At 45.5% G+C, this 27,611-nt stretch overlaps 4 protein-coding genes across 7 annotated transcripts in view; 2 read left to right on the top strand and 2 right to left on the bottom strand.

Annotated features, from left to right (window-relative positions):
• Window positions 1–4,721, bottom strand: part of PRPF4 (pre-mRNA splicing tri-snRNP complex factor PRPF4) — an 11,452-nt gene extending 6,731 nt beyond the window's left edge. Inside the window, exons 1-7 of one of the 2 annotated variants that reach the window (XM_081967276.1) lie at window positions 4,614–4,721; window positions 3,756–3,810; window positions 3,243–3,420; window positions 2,388–2,574; window positions 2,209–2,296; window positions 1,329–1,408; window positions 720–813 (exon numbers count right to left, since the gene is read on the bottom strand). In XM_081967276.1, the coding sequence (XP_081823402.1) occupies window positions 720–813; window positions 1,329–1,408; window positions 2,209–2,296; window positions 2,388–2,574; window positions 3,243–3,420; window positions 3,756–3,810; window positions 4,614–4,636 (705 nt within the window). In that variant the 5' untranslated portion in view covers window positions 4,637–4,721. Of the gene's footprint in view, window positions 1–719; window positions 814–1,328; window positions 1,409–2,208; window positions 2,297–2,387; window positions 2,575–3,242; window positions 3,421–3,755; window positions 3,811–4,612 lie in introns of both variants that reach the window. The other variant, XM_081967277.1, reaches the window with a different exon arrangement.
• Window positions 4,722–4,818: 97 nt separating this feature from the next.
• CDC26 (cell division cycle 26) lies at window positions 4,819–5,712 on the top strand. Its single transcript, XM_081967339.1, has 2 exons — window positions 4,819–4,984; window positions 5,384–5,712. Exons 1-2 carry the CDS (start codon window positions 4,904–4,906, stop codon window positions 5,558–5,560), a joined length of 258 nt encoding a protein of 85 aa, XP_081823465.1. The 5' UTR covers window positions 4,819–4,903; the 3' UTR covers window positions 5,561–5,712.
• Window positions 5,713–6,884: 1,172 nt separating this feature from the next.
• Window positions 6,885–26,264, bottom strand: SLC31A1 (solute carrier family 31 member 1). Of its 2 annotated transcripts, XM_081967330.1 has the most exons (6): window positions 26,129–26,264; window positions 22,219–22,397; window positions 13,358–13,540; window positions 12,002–12,074; window positions 10,425–10,593; window positions 6,885–9,586 (listed from the first exon to the last, which is right to left on the bottom strand). In XM_081967330.1, exons 3-6 carry the CDS (start codon window positions 13,502–13,504, stop codon window positions 9,385–9,387), a joined length of 591 nt encoding a protein of 196 aa, XP_081823456.1. In that variant the 5' UTR covers window positions 13,505–13,540; window positions 22,219–22,397; window positions 26,129–26,264; the 3' UTR covers window positions 6,885–9,384. The 2 variants fall into 2 exon arrangements, with proteins under 2 accessions (XP_081823456.1, XP_081823457.1); XM_081967331.1 differs by lacking the exon at window positions 22,219–22,397 and having other exon boundaries at window positions 26,129–26,183.
• Window positions 26,265–26,365: 101 nt separating this feature from the next.
• The window catches only part of FKBP15 (FKBP prolyl isomerase family member 15), a 33,619-nt gene continuing 32,373 nt past the window's right edge, over window positions 26,366–27,611 (top strand). For both annotated transcript variants that reach the window (XM_081967215.1, XM_081967214.1), the window contains exon 1: window positions 26,366–26,565. In XM_081967215.1, coding sequence (XP_081823341.1) covers window positions 26,513–26,565 — 53 coding nt within the window. In that variant the 5' untranslated portion in view covers window positions 26,366–26,512. The remainder of the gene's footprint in view (window positions 26,566–27,611) is intronic.

Below are 27,611 nucleotides of genomic sequence, written 5' to 3'. Positions count from 1 at the left end.
AAGGGGGGGGAGGAGAGTAAAGAGAAGAGAGAGAAAGGGAGAGGGAGAGAAAAGAGAGAGAAAGGAAAGGGGGAGAGGAGAGAGAAAGGGAGAGAAGTAAGGAGAAGAGAAAGGGAAAGGAGAGTAAGGAGAAGAGAGAGAAAGGGAAAGGAGAGTAAGGAGAAGAGAGAAAAAGGGAAAGGGAGAGGAGAGGAGAAAGGGAGAGGGAGAAGAGAGAAAGGGAGAGGAGAGAGAAAGGGAGAGAAGTAAGGAGAAGAGAAAAGGAAAGGAGAGTAAGAAGAGAGAGAAAGTGAGAGGAAGAGAAAAGGGGAAAGGGAGAGTAGAAAAAAAGGGAAAGGGGGAGCAGTAAGGAGAAGAGAAAGGAAGAGCGAGAGAAGCAGGAAGAAGAAAACTTCCTGAATGCTTCCTGTTACATCCTCAGAACCATTTATTGAAGGACTTGGAAGGCAAATGTTTTATTTTATTTTTATACAGGTAGTTGTTGACTTACGATCAACATTGAGCCCAGCATTCCTGTTGCTAAGCAAGACAATCCCGAGGAGAGTTTTGCTCCATAAGACCAGTAGATTCCCCCCTCCAGCCTCCCTCAGCCAGAAAAAAGCCACTGCAACGTTTACTAGAAGCAGATCTAGTCACGCAAAGCTTCCATCTTTTGGGGGAGGTTTTGAAGTTGCCACTCTCTTGACCTGCGGGCCTGGTAGGGGGACCCCTTTACTCACCCTTAAAGATTTGTGAAGCTCTTGTTTCTGGGATGTCCGTGTGGCTTCGGGGACCTCCTTATACCACCGGGCTTCGTCCAGTCGCTTCACTGCCCTGCGCAAGGACGGAGAGAAATGTGTTACAGGTGGAAGAGGATATTGGTAGCTCAGGGTTGAACTGCTCTCTTGAGTGGGTTGTTTTCTTGTAGACGTTTCTTTACCCAACTGGGCGATAGGAGGGGGATAGATTTATAGGGGGGAGGAGGAGGAAGAGAACAACGGCAGGATCCTTGTTGCTCTCTTGAGCTTGGTGGTTTTCTTGCAGTCATTTCATGACCCAACTAGACAACATCATCAGTGCTAGAAAGGAGTGGGACTTTCTGTTTATATACAGCAGCTCTGAGCTTGGTGGTTTTCTTGCAGACATTTTGTTACCCAACCAGGGAACATCATCAGTGCTAGGAGGGAGAGGGATTTACAGAGAGGAGGATGAGGATGAGGAGAACTGTGGGGTCCTTGTTGCTTGCCGAGCTGCGTTGCTTTCTTGCAGACGTTTCGTTACCTAGCTGATAACAACATCAGGGCTAGAGGGAGTGGGGTTTGCTCTCTCCCTTTCACTAATAGTCTTACCGGGGAAGGGAGTAGTTTGCAATCCAGAGTCTCGCTATCTTCAAGGTGGTTGGCCCCTCGTGGTACCACGTCTGCTGATACTAAGAAAGACAAATTGCAAAAAGAAGTGAAGGCACAGAGCCAACATTTTTGTTGCGTACCCAGTGTGAACATGCAGAGAGCTACCGGAAGACAAAAACAGTTAAGACAAAAGGGGCGACTCGGGAGTAAGGCTTGGAGGTGATTGGCCCCTCCCGTAAGACATAAGGGAGGAGCAAAGGCACGTGAGCCTTTGCAGGAAGCAACTTTGTTCATTCTGGTCGGTTTAAAGTCTGAAGCTCCGTTTTGACTCCGTGTGGCCTTGCAAAGCTAATTGGCAATCGGGCCTTTGGCAGCGTTTCAAGGGAGATAAAGAAGGGTGCTTATCAGCTTTATCCCGAAAGACTTTGGCAGACTTCTATCGGACTCTTTGCAAACTATTTGTGACTCATTGCGGGCTGTGAATGAATGTTAATTCATAGCCGTTGAAATAAAAAGAGGGCTTGGGGGACAAAGCTTTGCACGGTCTCAGGAAGCCTAAGTCAATTTTTTCAAAAGTGATGCGATGTGTAATGTATTTTCCACAGAGGATTCTTATATACTTCCACCCTCACTGGAAAATCATGAGACATTCATTTCCACAGTTGTGGCCTGATTTGGCCTCTAACTCGGTTAATTGCGAGTGATTTATCCACAAATCAACATTCTTGGTCCCTCCCGTTTCAAACTGATTGTTCTTTTATATATACGCTAGGCATCGTGGAAATCCAGCTCAAGAGGAGACAAAGAACACAAAAAAGAGATTTTAACCGTTTTAGTCCTAAACGTGGACTTGAGCAGGAACTGTATAAAACACACCCACCTCTTCTTTAGACTTCTTAGATTTTTCGTCATTTTTCTTGGTTTTCTTCAAGGCGTCGGGACCAACAACCGAGAGAATATTACGTAGCCTGGCGAGAAGGAAATGTCAACGTGAAAAGGCTTTTTCAGTGTACGAAAGGCAAGGGAGGGACAGTTCAATCTAAAGAGATCGGCTCTCACCTCTCCCTCCTTTCGGCCGGGCCTTCCCCAAACAGCGTTATAGGTTCTCCCAGCGCTCGTAAGCAGGCCTTGACTTCGGAGTCATCCGTGGAAACGTTGATTTGCCTCGCCCGTTTCCGGCGCTCAAATTCGGCCAGGACTTCGGCTTGACGTTCACTGATGTGATCGTCCAGGTCAAAAACTTCCCCTAGGCCAGAGGAGAAATTCAGTATATATCAGGTATCCTATGTTGTTCTGAGCGAGGCTTCCCGAGAGCATGAAGCCAACTCCTGGTCCCGACAAAAATCCCTTTTATTAATTGACTGTGAATTCTGCTCATTCACATCCAGAAAAGTCTTTCGAGGGAGGATTTACGGTCACAGACCTTATCTGGCTTGGAGAGCTGCCAGGCCCACATCTGCGGAACTTGGCAAGGAGTCTCGGAGAGTCACGAACCAATTAAGCAAACTCCTGCAAACTCCACTCCCCTTTTATTTCCTCTGGGAGGGGACATTCATAGTCCACCTGTAGCCTTACTCCCTGTTCTTTCGTTGTTCCCTTTGTCTGACAACTCTGCACATGTGCACACTGGGAACAGGCTCCAGCTGTTCCTCTGCCTCACTGATGTCTGACTCTGAAGGCAGCTGATAACTGTCAGACGGCCCTGGCCTCCTCTCTGCCTCCGACACAGAGCCTCATCAGAGCCTTCCCCAGACTCCAGGACTGGCCCATCTTCCTCCCCAACCTCCTCACTGTCTGAATCTGCTGCCAGAGAAACTGTTTACTCCACTGTATGTTTCCTATGATAAACCTAAAGGAGGAGAAAAAATCCCACCCAAACTTTGATGGTTTCCCAGTCGCTGGGCTTCATCTTACCGGTGGAGATGTTGATGTTGCCAGCCTCAATGGCTGCTTTGACGGCTGCTTTGCCCATCATCCCCGACTCCCCCTTCAGGATCCGCTCGCGCTCTTTCTCCTCCAGGCTCCCGTAGAAAATGGGGGCCTTCTTGGCAGGAGGGGCATCTCCATCGTCGGACGCCTTCGTTTTGATCCCCTGCGGAGAAAAACAAGGGGAGACGATCCAGGGGTGTAGCCACAGGGCAAATCCTCAGGCCAAAGGGGATGATGGAAGTTGTAGTCCAACATGCCAGCATATTGATGGCAGACTCCACCTCCCCAGCAGCCCCTTGTTCTCTGCTCTCCACACATCAATCTTTTAAATTGTGATAGTGATGCGATTCTTGTTGTAGTTGTGTGTGTGTTTTAAACCAGCTGGATTGGGCCAATTGGAATTCCCACTGGCCATGCACAGCCACCCGCTATGCACCATCACAAAATACCACCCCCAAATTGTGAGGCGGGGCCCAAAATACAAACTAGCCAACCTACAGTGTCAAGAGTGCGAAAACGGAGCCTCTCCCGGGGATTTGGCTGATTTCCCTGCCGTGACAAATGGAAGCAAAAAAATTACACCCATTATCTCGACTTACGTTTATAATACTTTTTTTTATATTTCATATTTTGTACTTTCACTTCCTGTGTCTTTCCAGATTGTCCTCGACAATCTGAGTTTTAAGTTTAATGAATAAGAATAGCAATAATAATAGCAATAATAATAGCAATAGCAATAGCAATAACAATAATAATAATGTCATCTTAAGAAGGTACTTGGTTGATACCTAGGACACTGGCAGCAACCCATATCAACCATTAGAACCAGTCATGTTAAGTTGACTGAGTTTCATGTTTAATGAATAATAATAGCAATAGTAATAGTATCAATAATAATCAAATAATAGTAGTAAGAATAAAAAATAAAATAATAGCAATATTGATAAAATAATAGTAATGAAAATAAAATAGCAATAGCAACAACAATGATGATGTAATAATAGTAGCAATAACAAAATAGCAGTAATAAAATAGTAATAACAACAACAATAATAAATATTTTTTTAGCAGCCTCCTGCTTATAGTGATGAATGAAGGCGGCTGAGGATAAGAGGAGGGGAAGCTGCACTATCCCGCCGTTGGAAAGACCCCTTTATCTAGCATGGGCCTGAACGTCCCTTGCTGTGGACAATGGGCACTGTAGTCCAACGTTTGAAAAGGAACGGTTGGAGAGAAGGGGAGAGCAGTTCTTTCATTTTTTTAATTCTTGTTAGGAAGCGCAGCCCCCTTCCCAGCTAAACAGGCCCAGCCCACCCACCCCCGGGGCGTCCCACCCTTCCCCCGCTTTCACCCACCGTGGAGCCCCTCGGCAAAGCCATAGCCGCCTCTTAACAGCCAGTCCGGAAGGCAGGATAAAGTGAGCTTCCTTAGAAGCGCTTCCGGGGCAGCGACCTTCCCGTTTTGCGGATCTCCCCATCCGGCGGAGCGCCTGGGCCAATGGGCGTCTCCGCAGGCGGGTCGGCCGCTCTAGGCCAGGCGGGCCTCTATGATGCGCTTCCGGCAGGCGGAAGGGAGAGGGGGCTTCGGGAAGGGGACGGCGTTGCGCAGGCGCACTTAGAGCAGCCGCTGGACCGGCCCGCGGGAGGATGCTGCGGAGGAAGCCCACCCGGCTGGAGCTGAAGCTGGACGACATCGAGGAGTTCGAGGGGGCCCGCAAGGAGCTGGAGGTAGGTGGGGGGGTTGGGGGAGATGAGAGAGAGACCCTCTGGAGCCGCCGGTGCTCCTTTTAAAAAGAAAAAAAAAGAGCCCGGGAGCACTCTGCCCATGCTCAGAGGCGCTCTCTCCGTGGGAAATGCTTTTTAAAGTGGTTTCGAGGAAGCGGGGAGGGGAAAAAAAGTGGCTAAAAAAGTGGCTCTGCTTTATATATAGGGAAATGTCCCCGCTGATGGCCTAGCGAAATTTTGCACATGCTCAGAGGCAGCCTTTCCCCAAGGATCTGCAGGTTTTGGCATTCCAGATACATTTTTTTCCACCCACCTATCTAATCTCCATCTCTGCCTGTCTATCTATCCTATCCTATCCTATCATCCATCTATTTTCTGAATACCTTCTTGGTTTTTTTGCAGACGCATAAAAAGCAGCGGGAAGAGGTCGACATGGTGGGAACCAATGAGGGCGAAGGGGCCCTGGCGTTGAACCCCGATCACAAGAGCTGGGAGCAAGTCATTCACGACCGGATTGGCTACAAACCTCAGCCTAAACCCAGCAACCGTTCGTCGCAGTTTGGGAACTTTGAATTCTAGTGTGATGGGGTGGAGCGTGATTGCGCCGCTGTCTCCCTGCGAAGCGTGCTTTAGGGAGGATTATGACAAGCTGATTTACGATGAGGACAGGTGGAGGAGCCATAAGGATTCTATCCTTCTGGAAGATAAAGACTTTTCTATTCTGTAGAGAATGAGGTTGTGTCCTTTTTTCCCTACACACACCTGAAAGCCGAATTCAGACACCTTCCTGCCCTGGATCTCTTTACTTAAATCTTCCATTTGCAACCTTAAATCTTTCAATAGCAATATTAAGATTCTGGCAGAGCTGTCTTAGCATAACCTCGGCACGCAAACATTTCCAGATGTCACTATTGGGGGAATTTTTGCACACTACAGCCGGGAGAAAAGTGTTTATTTCTGTAACACCACCTGCGTACTTGTCGTGGCCCATCAGTGGAGCTGGGGCAGATTCGGTCAGTGAGGAGGTTGGGGAGGAAGATGGGCCAGTCCTGGAGTCTGGGGAAGGCTCTGACGAGGGCTCTGTGTCGGAGGCAGAGAGGGGGCCAGGGCCGTCTGACAGTTATCAGCTGCCTTCAGAGTCAGACATCAGTGGGGCAGAACAGCTGGAGCCTGTTCCCAGTGTGCGCATGCGCAGAGTTGCCAGAGGAAGGGAACAGCTAAAGAACAGGGGTCGACTTGGGAGTAAGGCCACAGGTGGACAGTGAATGGCCCCTCCCAGAGGAAATAAAAGAGGAGAGAAAGGGGAGTGGAGTTTGCAGGAGGCAATTAGTTCCCTTAATTGGTTCGTGACTCTCAGACTCCTTGCCAAGTTCTGCAGAGATCCGCCTGGCAGCTCTCCAAGCGAGATAAGGTCTATGACTAAATCCTCCCTCAAAAGACTTTGCTGGATGTGAATGAGCAGAATTCAATAGTCAATTAATAAAAGGGCTTTTTGTCTGGACCCGGAGTTTGCTTCAGGCTCTTGGGAAGCCTCGGTCAGAACGAATTTAGCCACCCTCAATAGCAGTCTATTTATTTCTGTAACCCCACCTGCGTGGTGTGGAGCAAACCTGCCTCTTCACCCCTCTAATCACCTGAACAAGGATGAACTCACAGACTCACCTTTTCCTAGAAGTGACAGTGCTCCTGCAATTAGCTTATTTTCCTTCACTGTGCGTCGCATGCCTTTCTGACGCCGAGCGCATTAAATTGGGCGCTATTGTAGGGACAATACTATTCCGGCATATTGTGCGCGGGCCTGTGTACGTGCAAACCAGTTCCTCCCGTTTGGAAACGGGAGAGAGGTACGAGAGAAGGGTATTGTTGTGGGGAGGGGGGAAAAAAGAAGGCCAATTACAGAGGATGGGTTGAATCTCTTTATTCTATCGAACGACGTTGGGCAGGTGTAAACATATCCATCATTTTCGGTTAAGACAAGACTGTATACTTTCAGAAGATAACAACAGCGGAATCGTTAGTATTGACATAATGATTGCCGATGGATATACTTCCATCAGCTAGGGATTTAAAACATCAGTGATGGCAAACCTTTTTGGCACTGAGTACCCAAAGTGGAACATGTACGCATGCTTGGTTTTTGGCTGTTTTTTGGGCCGTTTTTGGCCTGGAAACGGGCTACGTTCTAACCATTTTTTTGACTGTTTTCTGGCGCCCGCAAAGACCAGCAAGCCGGTGCGTGCTGGAAATCTGAAGAGCAGCTGGTAACGATACGTTTGCCACAGATAGGACTCTGCATGCCATAGGTTCCCCATCACGCTCCTACATGGTACACTACGCAGCCCGATGAAGCAATATAGCTAAGGCACATTATATTTTTTTTCCATAGATATACTGTCAGTGGAGGGAGGAGGAAGACTTAGAACAACAACTACGGGGGAAAAACAATACTGGGTTACGGTCAGCGAGTAAACGAGACAATTTCCGTCGACAAACACAAGGGAAAGATTGCTAGCGGGTGATTTGGGGAATTTCCCTTCCCCCCACTTTTCACGGAAAATACCCCAATGGCTAAAGCTGGCCTCCATCCCTATACGGTTGGGTTGACATCGTCCTAATAACCAAGAAGCCACTGCCTCCTCGTGGGTTTACACAGGATGGATAGAATCAAGCAGGCGGACGCGACGTGCTAAAGCTGCAGAGATAGTTCGCCGTGGCTGAAGCGCCACGAAATGGTGGAACCGCTCTCGGCGTTGCGGCCGAGATGAAATGTATCACAAATCCCGTCTTTGTGCCTTCTAAAAAGATCGGGAAAGAGAGAGAGAGGCGGAAAACTTGATTGTACGGGGAGGCGAGGGATGGGATTGGGAGAAGGCTGATTCAGCTCCCGGTTTACTCTTCTTCGGCACATGCCGTTTGGGCAAATGCCATCCTTTTGTTTGATGCGCCGATTGTAGTTGAGCCAAAGAGCCCGGAGGTAGTAAGAGATTTGGCTTGGTTCAAAAGCAAAACGCCAGCTTCTCGCCACTTTACAATCAGGTGACACCCGATGCTGCAGGCTTTGATTTCCCCCGTGGTTGAAGTACTCCGGCTTCTGCGTACTTTTCCCCTCTCAGGCAGTCAGTTTAAAAAAAAGAAAAAACTTTTGATTTCTCAGCAGGAACGTTAATCCTGATTTTACCCTCTTCTGTTGTGGCCCACCAGCAGAGCTGGCAGCGGATTCGGACAGTGAGGAGGTTGGGGAGGAACCTGGGCCAGTCCTGGAGTCTGGAGAAGGCTCTGATGAGGGCTCTGTGTCGGAGGCAGAGAGTGGGACAGAGCCATATGCCAGTTATCAGCTGCCTTCAGAGTCGGAGATCAGTGAGGCAGAGGAAGAGCTGGAGCCTGTTCCCAGTCTGCGCATGCGCAGAGTTGCCAGACGAAGGGAGTAGCTAAAGAACGGGTCGACTTGGGAGTAAGGCCTCAGGTGGACGATGAATGGCCCCTCCCAGAGGGAATAAAAGAGGGGAGAAAGGGGAGTGGAGTTTGCAGGAGACCATTAGCTTGCTTCATTGGTTCGTGACTCTCCGAGACTCCTTGCCGAGTTTTGCTTTTTTTTTGGAAGCCACTTAAGAAGGGCATGACAACTAAGGTTTAATATTTTAAAAAAAAAAAATTAGGCCAGCCTGAAAATCTGAAAAAAAAACACCTAAAAACACTTGTACTGCAGGTTTATTTAAAATAGGTTTAAAAAAAAAAGTCATACTTGCTTCCCCATTATTTTTCACCAGCATGTCGCCGTCGACAGCTAGAAATGGGTACTGTAAATCAACAAACGGTTCTTTCCCCCCACCCCCAAACATCTGGCCCGGGGTTTAGAACCTTCCTGGGTCAAAGGCTTCCTAGGACCAAACCCGCAGAACTGTTTTGGCAATTGTGACACGGGAGTTGGCTACCCAGAGCCAAGCAGGGAGCTGACTTCTCAAGGAAAAGAGGGGATGAGCAGCGTTGGCCCTTGCTAGATCCAAACGCAGAGCGGCCTCGGAGGACTTGTGGTTGTGCGTGCATACCTGTCTCGAAGGAAGACGGGGTTGTTGTGTTCCTGGCCCTGCCCTAGAAAGGCAGCCTGCTGCTAAAGTACGAAAAAGGATCTGGGATGGTCGGGTTAAGCTCCCCGCCTTTAAATCGGGACTAAAGATGCCGTGTTTCACCCATCGATCGTAGCGAGTAGGTTGCCTTAGTTGGCTGCACGACTCTTTTACTCCGTGGCTCAGGAGTCTTCCCCATACCCCACACCCCCAACCCAAAGCTTTTGGGGAAGAGGAGGAGGAGGCACAAGGGTGGCTCGCCGGCATGCTTCTAGTAAACCTGGTCCTTTGGGAGACCGAAGGGGTGGCGGGATGTGTGGGGGAACACAAGGACAACCGTTAGTGACAATGCTCCGTGATGTCGACTACGACGGCTTTTTTCCAGCTGAAGAAGAAGTAGCCCGCGCCAGCGCCGGCGGCCACGGCGATGCAGAGATAAGCATTGTAGGTCATGAAGATGAGCATCAGGAAATAGCTGACCACCACCTGGATGACGTGAAGGACGGTCTGGAAGAGGTGAGGGACGCTCAGCATCTGTTGGCTAAGCGGACGGGAGAAGAGGGATGAAGGGGGACGCGCTTTTTATTTAATGTCCCGCCATTCCCGTTTTCAGAAATAACTCGAGGCGGCGGACGTCTCTCATGCGCCTCTCCTCCTACTTTCCCCCCTGCAACAACCCTGTGAGGTGGGCTGGGCCGAGAAGGAAAGACTGGCCTAAAGTCACTCAGCTAGTTTTCGTGGCTGTAGCAGGACTAGAATTCACTGTCTCCTGGGAATTGGCCCAATGTCACCCAGCTGGCTTTCATCCCTAAGGCAGGAAACTAGAACTCACTGTCTCCTGGTGATTGGCCCAAAGTCACCCAGCTGGCATTCGTGCCTAAAGCAGGACTAGAACTCACCATCTCCTGGTGACTGGCTCAATGTCACCCAGCTGGCTTTCATCCCTAAGGCAGGAAACTAGAACCCACTGTCTCCTGGTGTTTGGTCCAAAAGTTACCTAGCTGGCTTTCGAGCCTAAGGCGGCACTATAAGTCACCATCTCCTGGTGATGGGCCCAAAGTTACCAGCTGGCTTTCCTGCCCGAGACAGGACTAGAACTCACCGTCTCCTGGTTTCTAGGCTTGCTGCCGGTGGGATGCAAAAACCATCCTCCCTCAACTTTCGCTCAGGCAGCAATTCTCTGATCAAGGACACACGGCCCGAAGATTATAAATGGACTAAAAGGAAACGTTTGGCAAAGGCCCAGTTTTAACGATGAGAGACCCAGAACGGTTTCCCTCTGGCTTCCTAGAAAACCAGCTGTGTCGGTGCTGTGTGGATCCAGCGCCATTTTGTTCTGCTTTATCTTAAGGTAGCTTGAAGAAGCAGCGCGAGCTCACCCGACCGTTTTGTGCGTCTCCATCAAGACGGTCCCGTTGGGCCCCGGGAGAGGCATGGAGTTGTAACGGATGCTGACTTGGGACTTCCGGAGGAGGCTTTCTCGCCCGATCTTCAGGCCCTCGTAGAACATGGCTAGGAAGAAAATAGCCACAAACGCTCCAACCATTTCTGAAGGAAAAGAGACCAGGTTTATTAAATATGAGCTGATAACTTGGCATTGCCCGAGTCCCTTATTTAAGGGAGGGGGGGATGTCCGGAACAAACGTAATTTCTAATGTTGGATTTCCTCCCCACTTACCAGAGGGAGCCTCCTTGTGGAGTACTGTGAAGCTGTTACCACGGCAACTCCACTGCGCTGCACAGCAGAAGCCATTTTACGGCAGTACAGCAGAAGCCATTTGAAGGCACAACAGGCTGTATCTTAACAGCACACACAGACACCAGAGGGGTGTTAGGGGTGTCTTGCCCGCACAATATTTGTTTCCAGAGGGTAAATTGTCTGTGTACCATGTTTGGTTGAAATTGCTCAAGGCGTTCCAGAGTTAAGCTGGAACACAAACACACACACCTGTCTGTGTCTGTCTGTCTGTCTAATCTATCTATCTATCTATCTATCTATCTATCTATCTATCTATCTATCATCTATCTATCTATCTATCTATCTATCTATCTATCTATCTATCTATCATCTATCTATCTATCTATCTATCATCTATCTATCATCTATCTATCATCTATCTATCTATCCAGAGACATACTGTATAGATAAGATATTGAAGATAGACAGTGTAGATAGATAGATAATAGGATAGATAGATAGATAGATGATAGATAGATAGATAGATAGATAGATAGATAGATAGATAGATAAGAAAGATAGATACTGTAGATAGATAGACAGACATACTATGAATGGATGGATGATAGCTAGATAGATATACTGTATAGATAGATACTGTAGATAGACAGACAGTGTGGAGAGAGAGAGAGAGAGAGAGAGAGAGATAGGTACTGTAGATAATATACTATGGATGGATGGATGAATGGATGGATGGATGGATGGAAGATAGATAGATAGATAGATAGATAGATAGATAGATAGATAGATAGATAGATAGATAGATAATTCTCTCTAGAGCAACTAGCTTGCCACCATCCAGAACTTTAGTGAATATATTTCACGAGATTTCCAATACAAGGCGATTCAGTGGGGGCACTGTGGGAGATTTTAAGATTGCTGGAAAACCCAACAAGAGGTAGTCCAGACCGAAGAATCATTGCCATGTAGGTTAGGAATCTTAACCGCATAACAGAGTTGGAAGGGACCTTGGAGGTCTTCTAGTCCAATCCCCTGCCTAGGCAGGAAACCCTGCACCACTTCAGACAAAGGGTTGTCTAGCATTTTCTTAAAAACCTCCAGTGTTGGAGCATTCACAACTTCTGGAGGCAAGTTGTTCCAGTGGTCAATTGTTCTCCCTGTCAAGGAAATTTCTCCTTAGTTTTAAGTTGCTTCTCTCCTCGATTAGTTTCCATCCCTTGTTGTTTCATCCGTCCTCGGCTGCTCCCCATCACTCACCTCCGGGTGTGTTGATGACGAGCCCAGAAAACAGCAAGGGAACGTTTTGATAGCTGAAGTGGAAAGTCATATCCTGTGCAGGGAGAGAAATGGGAGCCTATGTAAAACACTATTAGGAAGAGCAGGGCAAAAGTTTGCAGCTTTCTGGTCCTTGTATTACCACCATTCCTTTTAGTGACCGTTTGAAGTCGCAACGACACCGAAAAACAGTGACCTAGAACCCGGTTTTCACCCGCTTTAAACCAGAGAACTTTGATGGTCTGCAGAAAAATCTTTGCATTTTTTTATATTGCGCTAAATCAGGGATCCTCAAACTACGGCCCCTTTCCTTCCCCTTTCATCTGTCTTTTCCTTTCCTTTTTCCTTTCCTTCCTTCCCCTTTCATCTGTCTTTTCCTTTCCTTTTTCCTTTCCTTCCTTCCCCTTTTATCTGTCTTTTCCTTTCCTTCCTTCCCCTTTTATCTGTCTTTTCCTTTCCTTTCCCTTTCATCTGTCTTTTCCTTTCCTCTTTTTCCTTCCCTTCTCCTTTCATCTGTCTTTTCCTTTCCTTCCCCTTTCATCTGTCTTTTCCTTTCCTTTTTCCTTTCCTTCCTTCCCCTTTTATCTGTCTTTTCCTTTCCTTTTTCCTTTCCTTCCTTCCCCTTTTATCTGTCTTTTCCTTTCCTTCCTTCCCCTTTTATCTGTCTTTCCCTTTCCTTTCCCTTTCATCTGTCTTTTCCTTTCCTCTTTTTCCTTCCCTTCTCCTTTCATCTGTCTTTTCCTTTCCTTCCCCTTTTATCTGTCTTTTCCTTTCCTTTTTCCTTTCCTTCCTTCCCCTTTTATCTGTCTTTTCCTTTCCTTCCTTCCCCTTTTATCTGTCTTTTCCTTTCCTTTCCCTTTCATCTGTCTTTTCCTTTCCTCTTTTTCCTTCCCTTCTCCTTTCATCTGTCTTTTCCTTTCCTTCCCCTTTCATCTGTCTTTTCCTTTCCTTTTTCCTTTCCTTCCTTCCCCTTTTATCTGTCTTTTCCTTTCCTTCCTTCCCCTTTTATCTGTCTTTTCCTTTCCTTTCCCTTTCATCTGTCTTTTCCTTTCCTCTTTTTCCTTCCCTTCCCCTTTTATCTGTCTTTTCCTTTCCTTTCCTTCCCCTTTCCTCTGTCCTGTCCTTTCCTCTTTTTCCTTCCCTTCCCCTTTCACCTGTCTTTTCCTTTCCTTTCCTCTTTTCCCTTTCCTTTCCTCTCAGCTCCCTAGACTGCACCCCACAAGGGATTACGGGCCCATTAAGAGAGGAGGATGATATTGGGAGGAGGAGAATGGAAGGCCATTGATGGAGGGCCCTGTATCCCTTGGCCTTCAGGTTTAGCCCAACGCGTACACTTACCATCATTCCGCCATGCATGTGTCCAGGGGCTTTCGTGGGGTGATGGTGGGCGTGAGGATCCACGGTGGGGGTTGCTGAGCCACTCATGTTGTGGTCCATGTGGTCCATGCGGCCCATATGGGCGTGGTGCTCAGGATGGTGCTCCATGTCAGCTCACGAGGAAGAGGAGGAAGCAGTGAATGCCTGCAAAATCCATTGGCTGGCGTTAGAAAACATTCTGGCGGGGAGGTTTTTCCGTATTGCGACGATGAGGAATGAAAGAGTTATGCAGATTATGACCGGATGCTCTCTTGAGCTGGGTTGTTTTCTTCCAGATGCTGCATGACCATCTGATAACGTTACCTAGTTGGGTAATGAAACGTCTGCGAGAAAGCCACGTAGCTCAGAGAGCACCAAAGACCTCACAGTCCCCCTCCTCCTCTTTTCCACAGTCCTCCTCCTTCTCTTCTCCATCTCCTCCACTTCACACACCCTTTCAAAATCAATTCCCTACCGAGAAGCTGCAGATAGTCTTGAGAGGAAGTGGATAAAGTAAGAATGCCGCAGGGGGACCTCAGTCGAGCTCCATTTGAAATGGAATTAACTCCAAAGCCAATAACCCGTGGAAAAACCACTGTCATCCTTGATGGCTCCCAATTTGATTGGAAACAGACCTCTCCGATCACATTAGGGCCAACAACTGTGTCTGCAGAGCAGAAAAGGTCTCCAGCTGCCCCCAGCAATGGATGTCTTCCCTTCTCGGAACAAACATTGGCCTCTAAAAGCATTAAGATGCAGGGGATAAGCAGGCAGGAGGAGGAAATCTAATTTATTTAATCCCATCACTGGCGATTACTGGCCTCAAATTGGAGAAAAGAAGAAAACACAAGCCATTGATAAAGCTTAGATGATAGCGGCTGGGGGGGGGGGGTGAGGTGACAAGAAGCTGGACATAACTTGGACATTTTTGCCACCGGCTGCTCTAAGGGGATCTCTTTCTTTTCTTCCTTCCTCTCATTCCCATCTCACTGCTTCCTTCCTCTCTCCCTATCTGCGTCCAATCTATCTCTATTCTCTCCTACCTTCTTTATTCCTTCCTTCCTTCCTTCTTCCCATCTCCCTCCCTCCCTCCCTATCTCCATCCCATCTATCTCTATTCCTTCCTTCCCATCTCCCTCCCTCCTTATCTCCGTCCCATCTATCTATTCTCTCCTTCCTTCTTCCTCTTTTCCTTCCTTCCTCTCCTTCCCATCTCCCTCCTTCCTTCCTCCCTCACTATCTGTCCCATCTATCTCTATTCTCTCCTTCCTTCTTTATTCCTTCCTTCCTTTTCCTTCCTTCCTCCTTCCCATCTCCCTCCCTCCCTCCCTATCTCTGTCCCATCTATCTCTATTCTTTTCTTCCTTCCTCTCATTCCCATCTCCCACCCTCATCTCCGTCCCATCTATCTTTATTCTTCCTTCCTTTTCCTTCCTTCCTCCTTCCCATTTCCCTCCATCTATCTCTATTCTCTTTCCTTCTTTATTCCTTCCTTCCTCCTTCCCATCTCCCTCCCTCCTCATCTCTGTCCCATCTATCTCTATTCTTTTCTTCCTTCCTCTCATTCCCATCTCCCTCCTTCCTTATCTCCGTCCCATCTATCTCTATTCTCTCCTTCCTTCTTCCTCTTTTCCTTCCTTCCTCTCATTCCCATCTCCCTCCTTCCTTCCTCTCTCCCTATCTGTCCCATCTATCTCTATTCTCTCCTTCCTTCCTTCTTTCTTTCTTTCATCACTAATGGTTAAGGTGGAGTCTTCGTTTATAGCTCCTTGGACTTTGATGTTTGGAAACCTGGAAAGGATTCAAAAGACACGGTGACCCGATGTTATCGTCGATGACACAAAGAGTTTATTTTACAACTCCGTAATAGTTTCGGACAGGTAGACAGCCCTGGCACAACCAGGCTCCATAAAGTTACAGAGATTCAGGAGGAAATGTGAACAGAAACAACGATAGGAAAAAGCCACAGCTATGACCCCACAGTCCTCCTTCTCCTCCATCTCCTCTTCTCCTTCCTCCACCCCCCAAGCCCTCCTTTCTAGCCTGATGGCATTACCTAGTTGGATAATGAAACGTCTCCAAGAAAACAAGTAAGCTCAGAGAGCACAAGGACCCTACATTCCTCCTCTCTCCGAACTCCATTCCCTTCTAGCACTGATGATGTTACCTAGTTGGGTCATGAAACGTCACCAAGAAAACCACCAAGCTCAGAGAGCACCAAGGACCCCACAGTCCTTCACCTTGTTCTCCTCCTCCTCTTCTCTTCCTCCTCCTCCTCTCCACAAACCCCAGTCTCATGTAGCACTGGTGATGTTACCTAGTTGGATCGTGAAACGTCGCCAAGAAAACCACCCAGCTGAGAGGACTCCTCATTTCAACCCCGAACTACAAATATTCTCCTTTATTGATAAAAAAATTTCTTCCTAGCATGCAATGCAGGAATCCTGTCCTTTCAATCATGCAGCATTCTTCCCTTCGAGATTTCTCGGTCTAACCACAAGTACGAGTATCTCTTGCCATTTGTCAGATTTTATTAATTCCTTCACGCGATGAAACCGATTTTTCCAGTTCTTAGCAATTACCTTTTGGCACCTGATAAGTTAAGTGTCGTTAATTAATGTTTTCAGGGCTGACAAGGAAAATATTCCAACATCGCTTTGGATTAAAAACTAAATCCTAAGCAGATCTTTCAGGAGATAAAATCTTGTCTTCTGGGCATTTCGATTCCTTAGACCTGACAGTCGTATCGGCAGCTTATTTCTTCAACCTGCCTTTGCTAAGAATCATGTTGCTTTCAAGATGAAATGCCCTCAAAAACGTAGAGACTGACCCCTCCTGTACAGGCAAATCCTCGACTTACGACCGTCATCCAAAGTTACAGTGGCACGGAAAAAAGAACCTCCCAGCCAGTGTCGGACAAGCAAAATCAAAGAGAGAAGACAGATTCACTTAAAGACTGCAGGATTCACTTAGCAACTACAGCAACTCGCTTAAATCCTATCTCCAGTGGTCCGGCAATGCTCTTTCCTCATGGGAAAAGGAAGAAGAAAACATATAAAGGGATACAGTAGTAGTGACCGTGAGAGGGAACTTGGAGTCCTAGTGGACAACCGTTTAAATAGGAGCCAGCTGTGGGCAGCAGCTGCCAAAAAAGCCAACACAGTTCTAGGCTGCATCAACAGAGGGATAGAATCAAGATCACGTGAAGGGTTAATGCCACTTTATAAGGCCTTAGTAAGGCCACACTTGGAATACGGCGTCCAGTTTTGGTCGCCATGATGTAGAAAAGATGTAGAGACTCTAGAAAGAGTGCAGAGAAGAGCAACAAAGAGGATTAGGGGACTGGAGACTAAAACATATGAAGAACGCTTGCAGGAACTGGGTAGGTCTAGTTTAATAAAAAGAAGTACTAGGGGAGACAGGATAGCAGTCTTCCAATATCTCAGGGGCTGCCACAAAGAAGAGGGAGTCAAGCTATTCTCCAAGGCACCTGAGTGTAGAACAAGAAGCAATGGGTGGAAACTAATCAAGGAGAGAAGCAACTTAGAACTAAGGAGAAATTTCCTGACAGTGAGAACAATTAATCAGTGGAACAGAAGTTGCCTCCAGAAGTTGTGAATGCTCCAACCCTGGAAGTCTTTAAGAAGATGTTGGATAGCCATTTGTCTGGAGCGGTATAGGGTTTCCTGCCTAGGCAGGGGGTTGGACTAGACGACCTCCAAGGTCCCTTCCAACTCTGCTATTGTATTATTGTATATAATCACACACACACAAAGATATGCATGCTTATTTTATTCAGGATATGTACGTTGTGTTCCTTCCTGTGTAGCCAAACTGTCTAGAAACTTCAAGAGAGTTTCAAAAAAGCGTGTTTGTAGCCATGGCACACCAACAAAGCAAAAATCTGAGTGGGTGTGCAAAAAGTTTTTGGCCAGTTGAACCAGCTCCCTGGATCGCGGCCAGTTTACTGATTTTTAAAAAAGGGACAGAAACGGAACACCACCTGAGTGTAATTTCCCACGGCGCAGCCCGTCTTAAGAGGAAAAAAAAAACACCTTGTTAGTCCAAACCAGGCACGCAAAGGAGATTACAACTTGAGAAAGGTTTTTTTTTTCCCCCTGGCCGAAACTGTGCCCGTTCGGATGAATTTATCTTCCTCGCGTTTACCTGCAAATGCCCGATACAATAGGAAGGTTTCGTGTTTCGGAGGGGGATTTTAAACAAGGAACGAAGTAGCAGCCGAACTGAATTATGAACTCGGATGCTTGCGAGAAGAAGGAAATAAGAAGAGGCTGGCGGGATGGATTTGTTCGCTGCCTTGAATTATTTTATAGAAATAATTTATATAATATCTATAAAGGTCAAGGTTCCCCTTGCACATGTGTGCTGGTCGTTCCCGACTCTGGGGGGCGGTGCTCATCTCCGTTTCAAAGCCGAAGAGCCAGCGCTGTCCGAAGACGTCTCCGTGGTCATGTGGCCAGCATGACTCAACGCCAAAGGCGCACGGGACGCTGTTTCCTTCCCACCAAAGGGGGTTCCTATTTTTCTACTGGCATTTTTTAACGTGCTTTCGAACTGCTAGGTTGGCAGAAGCTGGGACGAGTCCCGGGAGCTCACTCCGTTACGCGGTGCTCGGGATTCGAACTGCCGACCTTGCTGATCGACAAGCTCAGTGTCTTAGCCACTGAGCCACCTATAAAATTATAAAACCGTATTTTTATAAAAACATATAAAAAAATATTTCTTTTAAAAAAAACCACCGGACAAACAGGTTTAAACAGACTCCTAAACAGAATCACAATCCCTTCACGTACATCTGGAAACAGATGACTAGTTGTTTATTTCTCCTCCCAGTGACTTGTGTAAGGATTCTTTTCTATACTATTCATGTTGTCTTGTATTTATTTTGTTACGGATTGCACCAGGAGGGGCTAAAACCAATTTCATGGCATAGGTGATGCACAATGACAACTAATAATAAATAGTTATAATAAAAGCAGGATGCAAAGAAGCAAAATTGCCTGCTGCAACATCCTACCTGTCAATGACTACTTCAGTTTCAACCTCAATAAAACACGGGCAAACAATCGATACCAGCTCAAGGTAAACTGCTCCAAACTCGATTGCAGAAAATATACCACTTCAGCCACACAGTGTTCTCCCTGACTCCCTCGTTGCATCCTCAACCCACCCCCCAGCTTCAACCTTAAACTGTCTACTGGGGACCTCACCCCATTCCTAAAGAGGTCTGTAAAGGGGGCGTGCATAAGCCCACCGGCGTGCCTACCGTCCCCGTTTATTCGTCCCCATTTCTTATGTATATACTTCTACCTGCTTATACTTCTATGGTTACGTTATAGTCGTATTTGTTTTCTCATACATGCTTGACAAACCAAACCAAATAAAATAAATAAAAAACAAATGCAGTGCGACACTTAAAAACTCCAACAGCACCTTTGCGTATTTCTCTAATAGTTTCTGCATGGGGAAGATTATATTTATTTCGCGGTGCTTATTTGCGGCCATCTGTACTCTAAAAGTGGAAACGCAAGGCTTTTCATTTAACACGGTCATGCGAGTTGCAACCAAGCCTCCAGACCTCATGAGATCGAAATGCTGTTCCCATTTATTCAATTTCCTACCAAGCCTCTGCCACGCCAAACAGCTTCCGTGTTTTCAAGCACATTCTAACGCGAGGAAGAGGAGACTAGTATAGATCTATTTCAAGCTCAAGACCCACCTATTCCAAGTAGCTGGCCTGGCTCAACTTTGATCTAACTATATCGCTCCTGATGGGTTTTTATTTGGGTATTTTAATTGCATTCAATTACTTAGGGGTTTCTAAACATTGTATTTTATTGTTTTTATTCATTAGCCGACCTCCTCCTTGTACATGTCTTGGTATATGTTTTTGTAATATGTATGTCTTGTCTATATATTTATTTCATATGTTTTGTTGTACGCCGCCCCGAGTCCTTCGGGAGAGGGTGCGGCTAAGAAATAAATATTTTATTATTATTATTATTATTATTATTATTATTATTATTATTATTATTATTAAGCTATATAGATAGATAGATAGATAGATAGATAGATGATAGATAGATGATAGATAGATATAGATAGATAGATAGATAGATAGATAGATAGATAGATAGATAGATGATAGATAAAAGGAGTATAATGGATATTTGATGATGTAGAAACGTTGCAAAGATGATATTTACGTTTTAATAACTGTTTAAAACAGTTGGAATGGAATGGAAAAAAAATACTGTTCAAAATGGAAAAAAACTGTTCAATATAAATTTAATGTTTTTTTTAAAAAGTGACTTATGACCAATCCTCGCGCTTATGACCCCTCCCAGCATCGCATAAGCAAAATTCGGGGACTTGCCGCATCTCACAATTGCCATTTGTGATGTTGTCCCTGGGGGAGCCCAAATTCATTTAACAACTGCAGGGTTCACTTAGAAGGTTCGTTTCACGACTGACGGTGGCCTAAATAGAGTGTAAAATCAGGCGGGACTCACCTAAATGCCTTCCTTAGCAATGGACATTTCTGATCCCAGTTTATAGTCGTGGGAGAAGAATACTCGCTACTGGAAGAGGCTGCACCAGCTTGTAACTTAACTTTGCAAAAAAAAAAATAGCTTTGATCTCTTTGTTCCTTTGAAGTTATCTTGCGTCTACCCCGATTCCCTTACGGAATCTCTGCTTAGGTTTTATTTGTGTTATTTCGTCCCTTTTCCCTGTTAGACGTATAGCCACTCCCTAAAAGTGGAATACATACGTGACTTTTTCTGCCTATTCTTGCATTTGGGGAGTGACTAGAATCCGCCTGCCTTCAGAAGTTATCAGCCTGAGATAAGAGTTGGGTGATGCAAAGAGAAGAGCATAAATCTTGATAATGAAAGTTAATTACGACAATTATAGCCCTGAGTGGTTTTGAGGAGAGCACACACACCCCTCTCTATCACACAGGGTCCACCATCCAGTCACTTTTTGTGACCTTCTGACAAGGAAGGTCAAGGCAGAAGCCCGATTCACGTAACAACCATCTCACTAACAGGGGCAGCCATTCACTTAACAGCTGCGGCTGGGAAAGTGCGTAAAATGGGGCAAAACTCACTGAGCAACTGCCTCGCTTAGCAACATAAATTTTGGGCTCAACTGTGGCCGTGGTCATAAGTCGAAGATTACCTGTATCTTTTCTAAGTTCTAAGTTGCACATATAGATATAGATAGATAGATAAATAGATAGAGAGGTAGATGGATAGATGGATAGATGGATGTTGACGGACAGAGACAGAAAGAGATAGATATAGACAGATTGATGGAGATAAGATATAGAGATAAATATATAGAGAGATAGATGATAGATAGGTAGATAAAAATAGAAATAGAGAGAGAGACAGATACAGATGGAGATAGATGTAAATAGATATATAGAGATAGAGAGATAATAAATGATTGATAGATATAGATGGAGATAGACAGAGATATAGATATAGATGGAGATATATAAATAGATATAGCTAGCTAGCTAGCTAGCTAATGGATTGATAGATGGAGATAGATATAAATAGATAGATACATACAGATGGAGATATAGAGATAAATAGATATATATTATCTATTTATCTATATATATTATCTGTCTGTCTATCTATCTATCTATCATCTATCTATCTATCTATCTATCTATCTATCTACCTACCTACCTACCTACCTACCTACCTACCTACCTATCTATCTAGATAATAGATAGTTGATATAGATAGATGGAGATAGTTAGATAGAGATAGATAGATAATAGATGATTGATTGATATAGATGGAGATACAGAGATAAATAAATATATATATATATATAGAGAGAGATACAGATGGAGATAGATATAGAGATAAATAGATATATAATGGATAGATAGATAATAAATAGATGACTGATTGATTGAGAGAGAGAGAGAGACAGAGATGGAGATAGAGATAAATAGATACTGTATATAGACAGACAGACAGACAAATAAGGAGCCCCTCCCTTGTAGAAGGAAGGAAAGACAAAGATTCTTGAGGTCAACAGCTCACTCGGATGCCATGCTGGCTGGAAAGGAGGGCGCTGTCACCCCAAAACATCTGGAGGGCAGCCCCAGAGCCAGCCCGTTGACTCACACACTTCCTCCTTGCTGGTTCTAACCCCCCCCCCCCACGGGGGTGAATAACCCTCTCCTGCTCTTTGCTGCAATGTTTTTGCTAGATCAATCCCGCTTTGAGACTATCCCGCTTCCACATCTGGCAGCCTCCACTGTGTACACCCAGAAGTAATCATTAATGGGAAAAACCGTGGTAGTTTTAGCTTCATTGGTGCCATCGCAGTCGGGCTACTTGGAAACGTGCCGAAGAGGGCATTTCCACGGCCCCGACCATTAACAAAAACGAGGACACCTTTTAAGACTTTTAAGGAAACAAACAAATGGATCATCCGAGAGAATCCCATTGGGGGTGGGTGGGTGGGGGACTCCCTATGTTTAAACCCTAGCTTATTTCCTTGATAATCCTAGGTTTAGGCTCCTTTTCCGTTCTATTCCCTTACTTAGAATTCCCCCCCCTTTTGGGGGGCTATATAACCTTGTTCTCATTTATCCTAGAGACCCGTTTATCCAAGGTCTCTCAACCGTAACCTTCTTAAGAGGTGTGAACTTCAACTCCCAGAATTCCCCAGCCAGCAGGAGGAATTCTGGGAGCTGAAGTCCACAGAGATCTGCTCAAGTTTAGCAGTAGAGTCTTGTCTTCAGAAACCCGACAGCACAAGAGACTGCTCCATTTTACATTTTCATTTACCTTTTTGATGAAGGGAAGAGAAACGACGACGGTGCTTCCAGCAATACAGCAGATCACTTGCAAATAGATAATAGGTAATAATACTTTCTTCCTGGTTCCTGCTCGGGGCAATTCCAGTAACACGCACACAGCGTTGTTTTTTTCCCAACTCCTCGACACAAAATATTGGTGTTTGCTCACTGCCCATCAGGGAAGGAAGGGGGAGAAGGGAGAAAAACACACACAGAGAGATTATTTACTCAGCAGAAATGCCACTCTGAAAACTCTTGAAAGAAGAGAAGGCTGCAATGGAAAAGGAGGAGGGGGCCCTTTGTGGATTTCAGCTTTGGTAAACACACAACCTAAGATCAGATAGAGCTGGGCGGGTCAATCAGCTAAGAATGCAAAAAAAAAAAGAACAACAGAACAACCTCACTGCCAGGGTTTTGACGCAACAGGTAAAGCAACAGGCCAACCTAGCCAGCCAATACAGGTAAGTCTTCAGGCCCACAATGGAGCCCGAATTTTTCCACGTCGGAACAAGAAAACTTTTACGTGAGTTTTGGTTTGTTTTGCAACCTTTCTCGCCATCATTAAGTGCATCGTTGCAGTTGTTAAATGAGCAAGAACGGGTGCGAGATGAAGCTGGCTTTCCCCAAATGGGGCAACACTCACTTAACAACAGAAATTTGGGGCTCAATTGTGGCCGTTAAGTCGAGGGCTACCTGTACAGGTGTGGCTCTGGAAAGAATCAGTTAGATTCTGAGACTAGACAGGTATCCTGCAGTGGGGCTTAGCTTGGTACCTGCTACAGGTAAGGCAGAGAAGCAGAATGAACTTTTGCTTCTCAGGTAGTGGCTATAAAATGAGGGGAGGGGCTGGGGTAATAAGGGCCGATGCTTCCCCCCCCCCCCTAAAATTTCATGCCTTGCTATGAAGATATTGTGTGAAATCAAGAATATCCAGACTTTGGAGCAAGCTTCCTTGAAGTTTCTCAGCCTCTGAATACTTCCCTTAAAAAAAAACACAACACGTTGACGCTGGAGCTTCAAGGGTGTGGAAGGATTGCACGCAAGTGTGAAAACCACGCTGCTTGTTCGACTGGCAAGAAACATCTTGAACTGTTTTGCCTTTTCATTTAAATCTGACCTTTGAACAAAAGAAGGCTTTGGTTTCCTCTTGCTGATAAAAGGAGGAAGGGACTGGAATTGGTTTTCAAGCAGGAATTAGAAGGAGATTTTTATTACCCTTAAGAACAATTAAATTCACAGGGGAGAAAAAACTTCGAGAAAGGAGGGAGGAAAGGGGAAGGGAAGGAAGAGGAGAAGGGGAAAAAGGAAAGGAAGAAAGGAAAGGAAAAGAGGAAAGGAGAAATGCAAGAGGAAAGGAAGGAAGAGAAGGGGGAAAAAGAAAGGAGAGATGAAAGGGGAAGGGAAGAGGAAAAAAGGGAAAATGAAAGGAAAGGAAAGGAAGGAAGGAAGGAAGGAAAGAAAGAAAGAAACAATCACTGCTCAACGCCGTGAGAACTGCCAAGCCAGTTTTGTGCCCAAAGGCCTCTTAAGGTAGCCAAGAAGCTGGCTAAATGCCTGGAAAACAGACACACACACACACACACACACAGACCCGCAGAAGGGGTGTGAGTCTCCAGCTACAACCCAATTTCACAAACTAAAGCCGAACACGAAGCCTACAAAAACCACAAAGGCGAAAACTCAGCAGCCAGTGGACATTTTCACAACCATCCCAGAAGGGAGAAAAGAACCTTGCAGAGAGAGAGAGAGAGAGAGAGAGAGAGAGAGAGACGCTTGGAATGTTTGTTTTAACTTTGCTTGGCATCCTCTCCAGAAAACCTCCAGCAGTCCTCAAAGCCGAGAAGGGGAAAACATTCCAGCGCCACTCCTTCAAAGTGGGGGGTGGGGGCAGAGGGGAGGGGGAGACATACATTTCCTGGTGCCAATGTACGTGGATTGATTTCTGGAGTTTGGGAAGTTCTCGAAGCATCTAAGCCAGGAAGGTGGGCAAAAAGGGATCAACAGAAATTCCAGGTGGTTGGCAATTTGATTCTGGGCATTAAAATCTATCTACCTACCTACCGATATCTATCTATCTATCATCTATCTATCTATCTATCTATCTATCTATCTATCTATCTATCTATCTATCTATCTATCTATCAATCATCTATCTACCTACCTATTCTAATTACCTACCTAACTATCCATCCATATCTATCTATCCTATTATCTATCATCTATCCATCCATCCATCCATCCATCCATCCATATCTATCTATCCTATTATCTATCATCTATCCATCCATCCATCCATCCATCCATATCTATCTATCCTATTATCTATCATCTATCCATCCATCCATCCATCCATCCATATTTATCTATCCTATTATCTATCTACCTACCTACCTATCCAATCTCTTGTCTATCATTAAGTATCTATCTATCTCTATATGTAATGTATTTATCCATAATAATTTACTTATTTATCTATCTCTAACTTTATCTCTCTGTCTCTATCCATCCTCTTATCTATCTATCTATCTATCATCTATCAATCTATCTATCTATCTATCTATCTATCATCTATCTATCTTTCTATCTATCTATCTATCTATCTATCTATCTATCTAATCTAATTACCTACGGTACTTACCTATCCATCCATATCTATCCTATCTATCCTATCTATCTATCTATCTATCATCTATCTATCTATCTATCTATCTATCTATCTATCTATCTATCTATCATCTATCCACATCTATCTATCCTATTATCTACTTATCTATCTAATCTCTTCTCTATCAATATGTATCTATATATCTATCTCTATTTCTATATCTAATGTATTTATCCATATTTATTTATTTACTTATTTATCTATCTCTAATGTTATCTCTCTCTCTCTGTCTCTCTCCATCTATCCATCCATCTATCTAATCTCTTGTCTATCATTATGTATCCATTTATCTCTATTACACCAATTTATGCTGCCTTCAATCAGTTTCTCTTTTGGAACTAGAAGAGACTGAGGTTACATTATATTGCATATAAACAGGGAGCAAACCCCACACCCTTCTAGCGCTGATAACATTACCTAGCTGGGTAATCAAAGGTCTGCAAGAAAACAGCCAAGCTCAGAGAGCACCAAGGACATCATCAACAGAAGGAACTCAGCACCCACATCAGGATCGATCCAGGGTTCGAATCCACCCGCCGTTTGGGGTTTGCGTGGGCATATTGCACAAGATCAAACCATTAGGTGGGTGAGTGGGATTCCAACACTGGATCTCAGCCTGATCCCCCCAGTGGCTACTTCTTTCCCACCCACCCCTCTCCCGCCCTCCCCCACTCTTTTCTTTTCTCTCCCTCTACACCCCCCTCCCCACACTTTCCTCCCGATGCTTTGGACTTCCACGCCCATCATCCCCAGCCAGGACAGGCACCGGCAAAGGCTCCATGAACGAATAAATCATAAACGAATAAATCATATTGAATGAATTATCGAGTAATTAATAAATAAACAATGAATAAATAAAGAAAATAAAAAATACATTAAAAATACATAAAATAAATATATAAATACAATAAAAATACATAAAATAAATATATAAAAAAATAATAAAATGCATAAAATACATAAATAATAAAATAGTTTTTAAAAAAAACCTGCGGGGCGCAGCTTTCCATCCTGCTCTGTCGGGGTGGAGTGGAGTGAGTTCCATTCCACAGAAGGACTACAAAGCCCATTATCCCCAAAAGGGGCGGCGGGGGAGTCATGGGTTTTGTAGTCCGGGGCTTATTATCAAGGGGGGGGGGATTTTTGGAGTTGGGGTAGCTTCTTGCCCCTGCTCCCCGTCTGCATAAAAGGCAAATCCCCGAGTCCCCCGTTGGGGGGTCACCCATTCACTCACCCGCTCACCGGCCGCCTGATCTGCTTTGACCTCCTTCAGACGTGTCTCTCTTCTTCAGCCCGCCCTGCCCCGCCTCCGCGCGCGGATTGGCCAGCGGGAGCGTCACGTTGCGCGGGCGAGCGCCGGTTCCGCCTCTCGATTGGCTAACAGCCGCTATCCCCCGCCCCCTTTTTTGTGCCCGTCTCTCTTTGCAGAGCAGGAAAGTAAGCGGTGGGGAAAGGGGAGTGGGGAAGAATTTTGACCCTCCCCGGGAGCCGTAGTTCGGGCACGTGCTCCCGGAGCCGGTTCCTCGAGTGGGTCGGGCTTCGGCCGCAGGCGCTTTTACGACACTGCCGCCAAGAGCGGAAGGCGGGCGAGGCAGACCCGTGAGGGCGAAAAAAAAACATGTTCGGGGGCGCCGAGGAGGAGGATGCCGACTTCGTGTCTCCGACGGGGGGGTGAGCGCGCGTGAGGGGGTGGGGGGTGGGGGCGGGACCGGAAGAGGAACTAGGCACTTCCGTTCTCTTGTCAAACGGGGGGGGGCAACTTGGAGCACCCCTCTTGGGTCTCATCCCTAAAACAGATGTATCTATTATTTTAAGTGAGGGCCGTTCTTTGTGCCTCACCCAGAGTGCCTCAGAGCATGTGCAAAGGGCATTTAATTTTTTTAAAAAAAATGTGTCTAAAATCAGAACTGGCTTTCTGAGCCCAGAGGGTGCCTCTGAGCATGTGCAGAGTGCATTTAAATCTCGTGTGTGTGTGTGTCTAAAATCAGAACTGGATTTCTAAGTCCAGAGAGGGCATTTAAAAATTGTTTTGAGTGTGTGTGTGTGTCTAAAACCATCTATCTCTATCTAATTCTCTCCAATTCTTTCTATCATTCTTTCTACCATTCTGTCTATTGTATATCTAATTCTATCTATCTATCTATCTATCTATCTATCTATCTATCTATCTATCTATCTATCTATCTATCTATCTATCTATCTATCTATCTATCTATCTTCTATCTAGGTATAGGGTTTCCTGCCTAAGCAGGGGGTTGGACTAGAAGACCTCCAAGGTCCCTTCTGACTCTGATATCTATCTATCTATCCATCTATCTATCTATCTATCATCTATCTATCATCTATCTATCTACCTACCTACCTATTCTAATTACCTACCTAACTATCCATTCATATCTATCTATCCTATTATCTATCTATCTATCTATCTATCTATCTATCTATCTATCTATCTATCATCTATCTATCTATCTATCTATCTATCTATCTATCTATCTATCTATCTATCTATCATCTATCATCTATCATCTACCATTTCTTAACCACACACCTCCCTATGTTCTCTCCCAAGTTGCCCTACTTTGTAGGGTTATTGCCATCATAGAAGGTGGGGGGGGGGGGAATACAGATTTTGTTTCCATAGGAAAAACTGAATTAGGCATGCCAAGGGTTCCTTTTTATGACTTTATGTGGCCCGGCTGCTTTCCGCCTTTGTC

The sequence above is a fragment of the Natrix helvetica genome (genome assembly GCF_964273705.1).
Source record: "Natrix helvetica genome assembly, chromosome: 15".
In the NCBI taxonomy this organism is placed as follows: Eukaryota; Metazoa; Chordata; class Lepidosauria; order Squamata; family Natricidae; genus Natrix; species Natrix helvetica.
The sequence above is the reverse complement of the archived record's forward strand: the minus strand, read 5'-3'. Positions and strand labels throughout refer to the sequence as shown.

What these genes read in the sequence shown, in the direction of transcription:
- CDC26 (XM_081967339.1), top strand. Translation starts at nt 4,904, where the DNA reads ATGCTGCGGAGGAAGCCCACCCGGCTGGAGCTGAAGCTGGACGACATC. An exon ending in GGGCCCGCAAGGAGCTGGAG is followed by an intron (nt 4,985 to 5,383) that starts GTAGGTGGGGGG and finishes GTTTTTTTGCAG; the next exon opens with ACGCATAAAAAGCAGCGGGA.
- SLC31A1 (XM_081967330.1), bottom strand. Translation starts at nt 13,504, where the DNA reads ATGGAGCACCATCCTGAGCACCACGCCCATATGGGCCGCATGGACCAC. An exon ending in CGTCATCAACACACCCGGAG is followed by an intron (nt 10,594 to 12,001) that starts GTGAGTGATGGG and finishes CTTTTCCTTCAG; the next exon opens with AAATGGTTGGAGCGTTTGTG. An exon ending in GAGACGCACAAAACGGTCGG is followed by an intron (nt 9,587 to 10,424) that starts GTGAGCTCGCGC and finishes CCGTCCGCTTAG; the next exon opens with CCAACAGATGCTGAGCGTCC.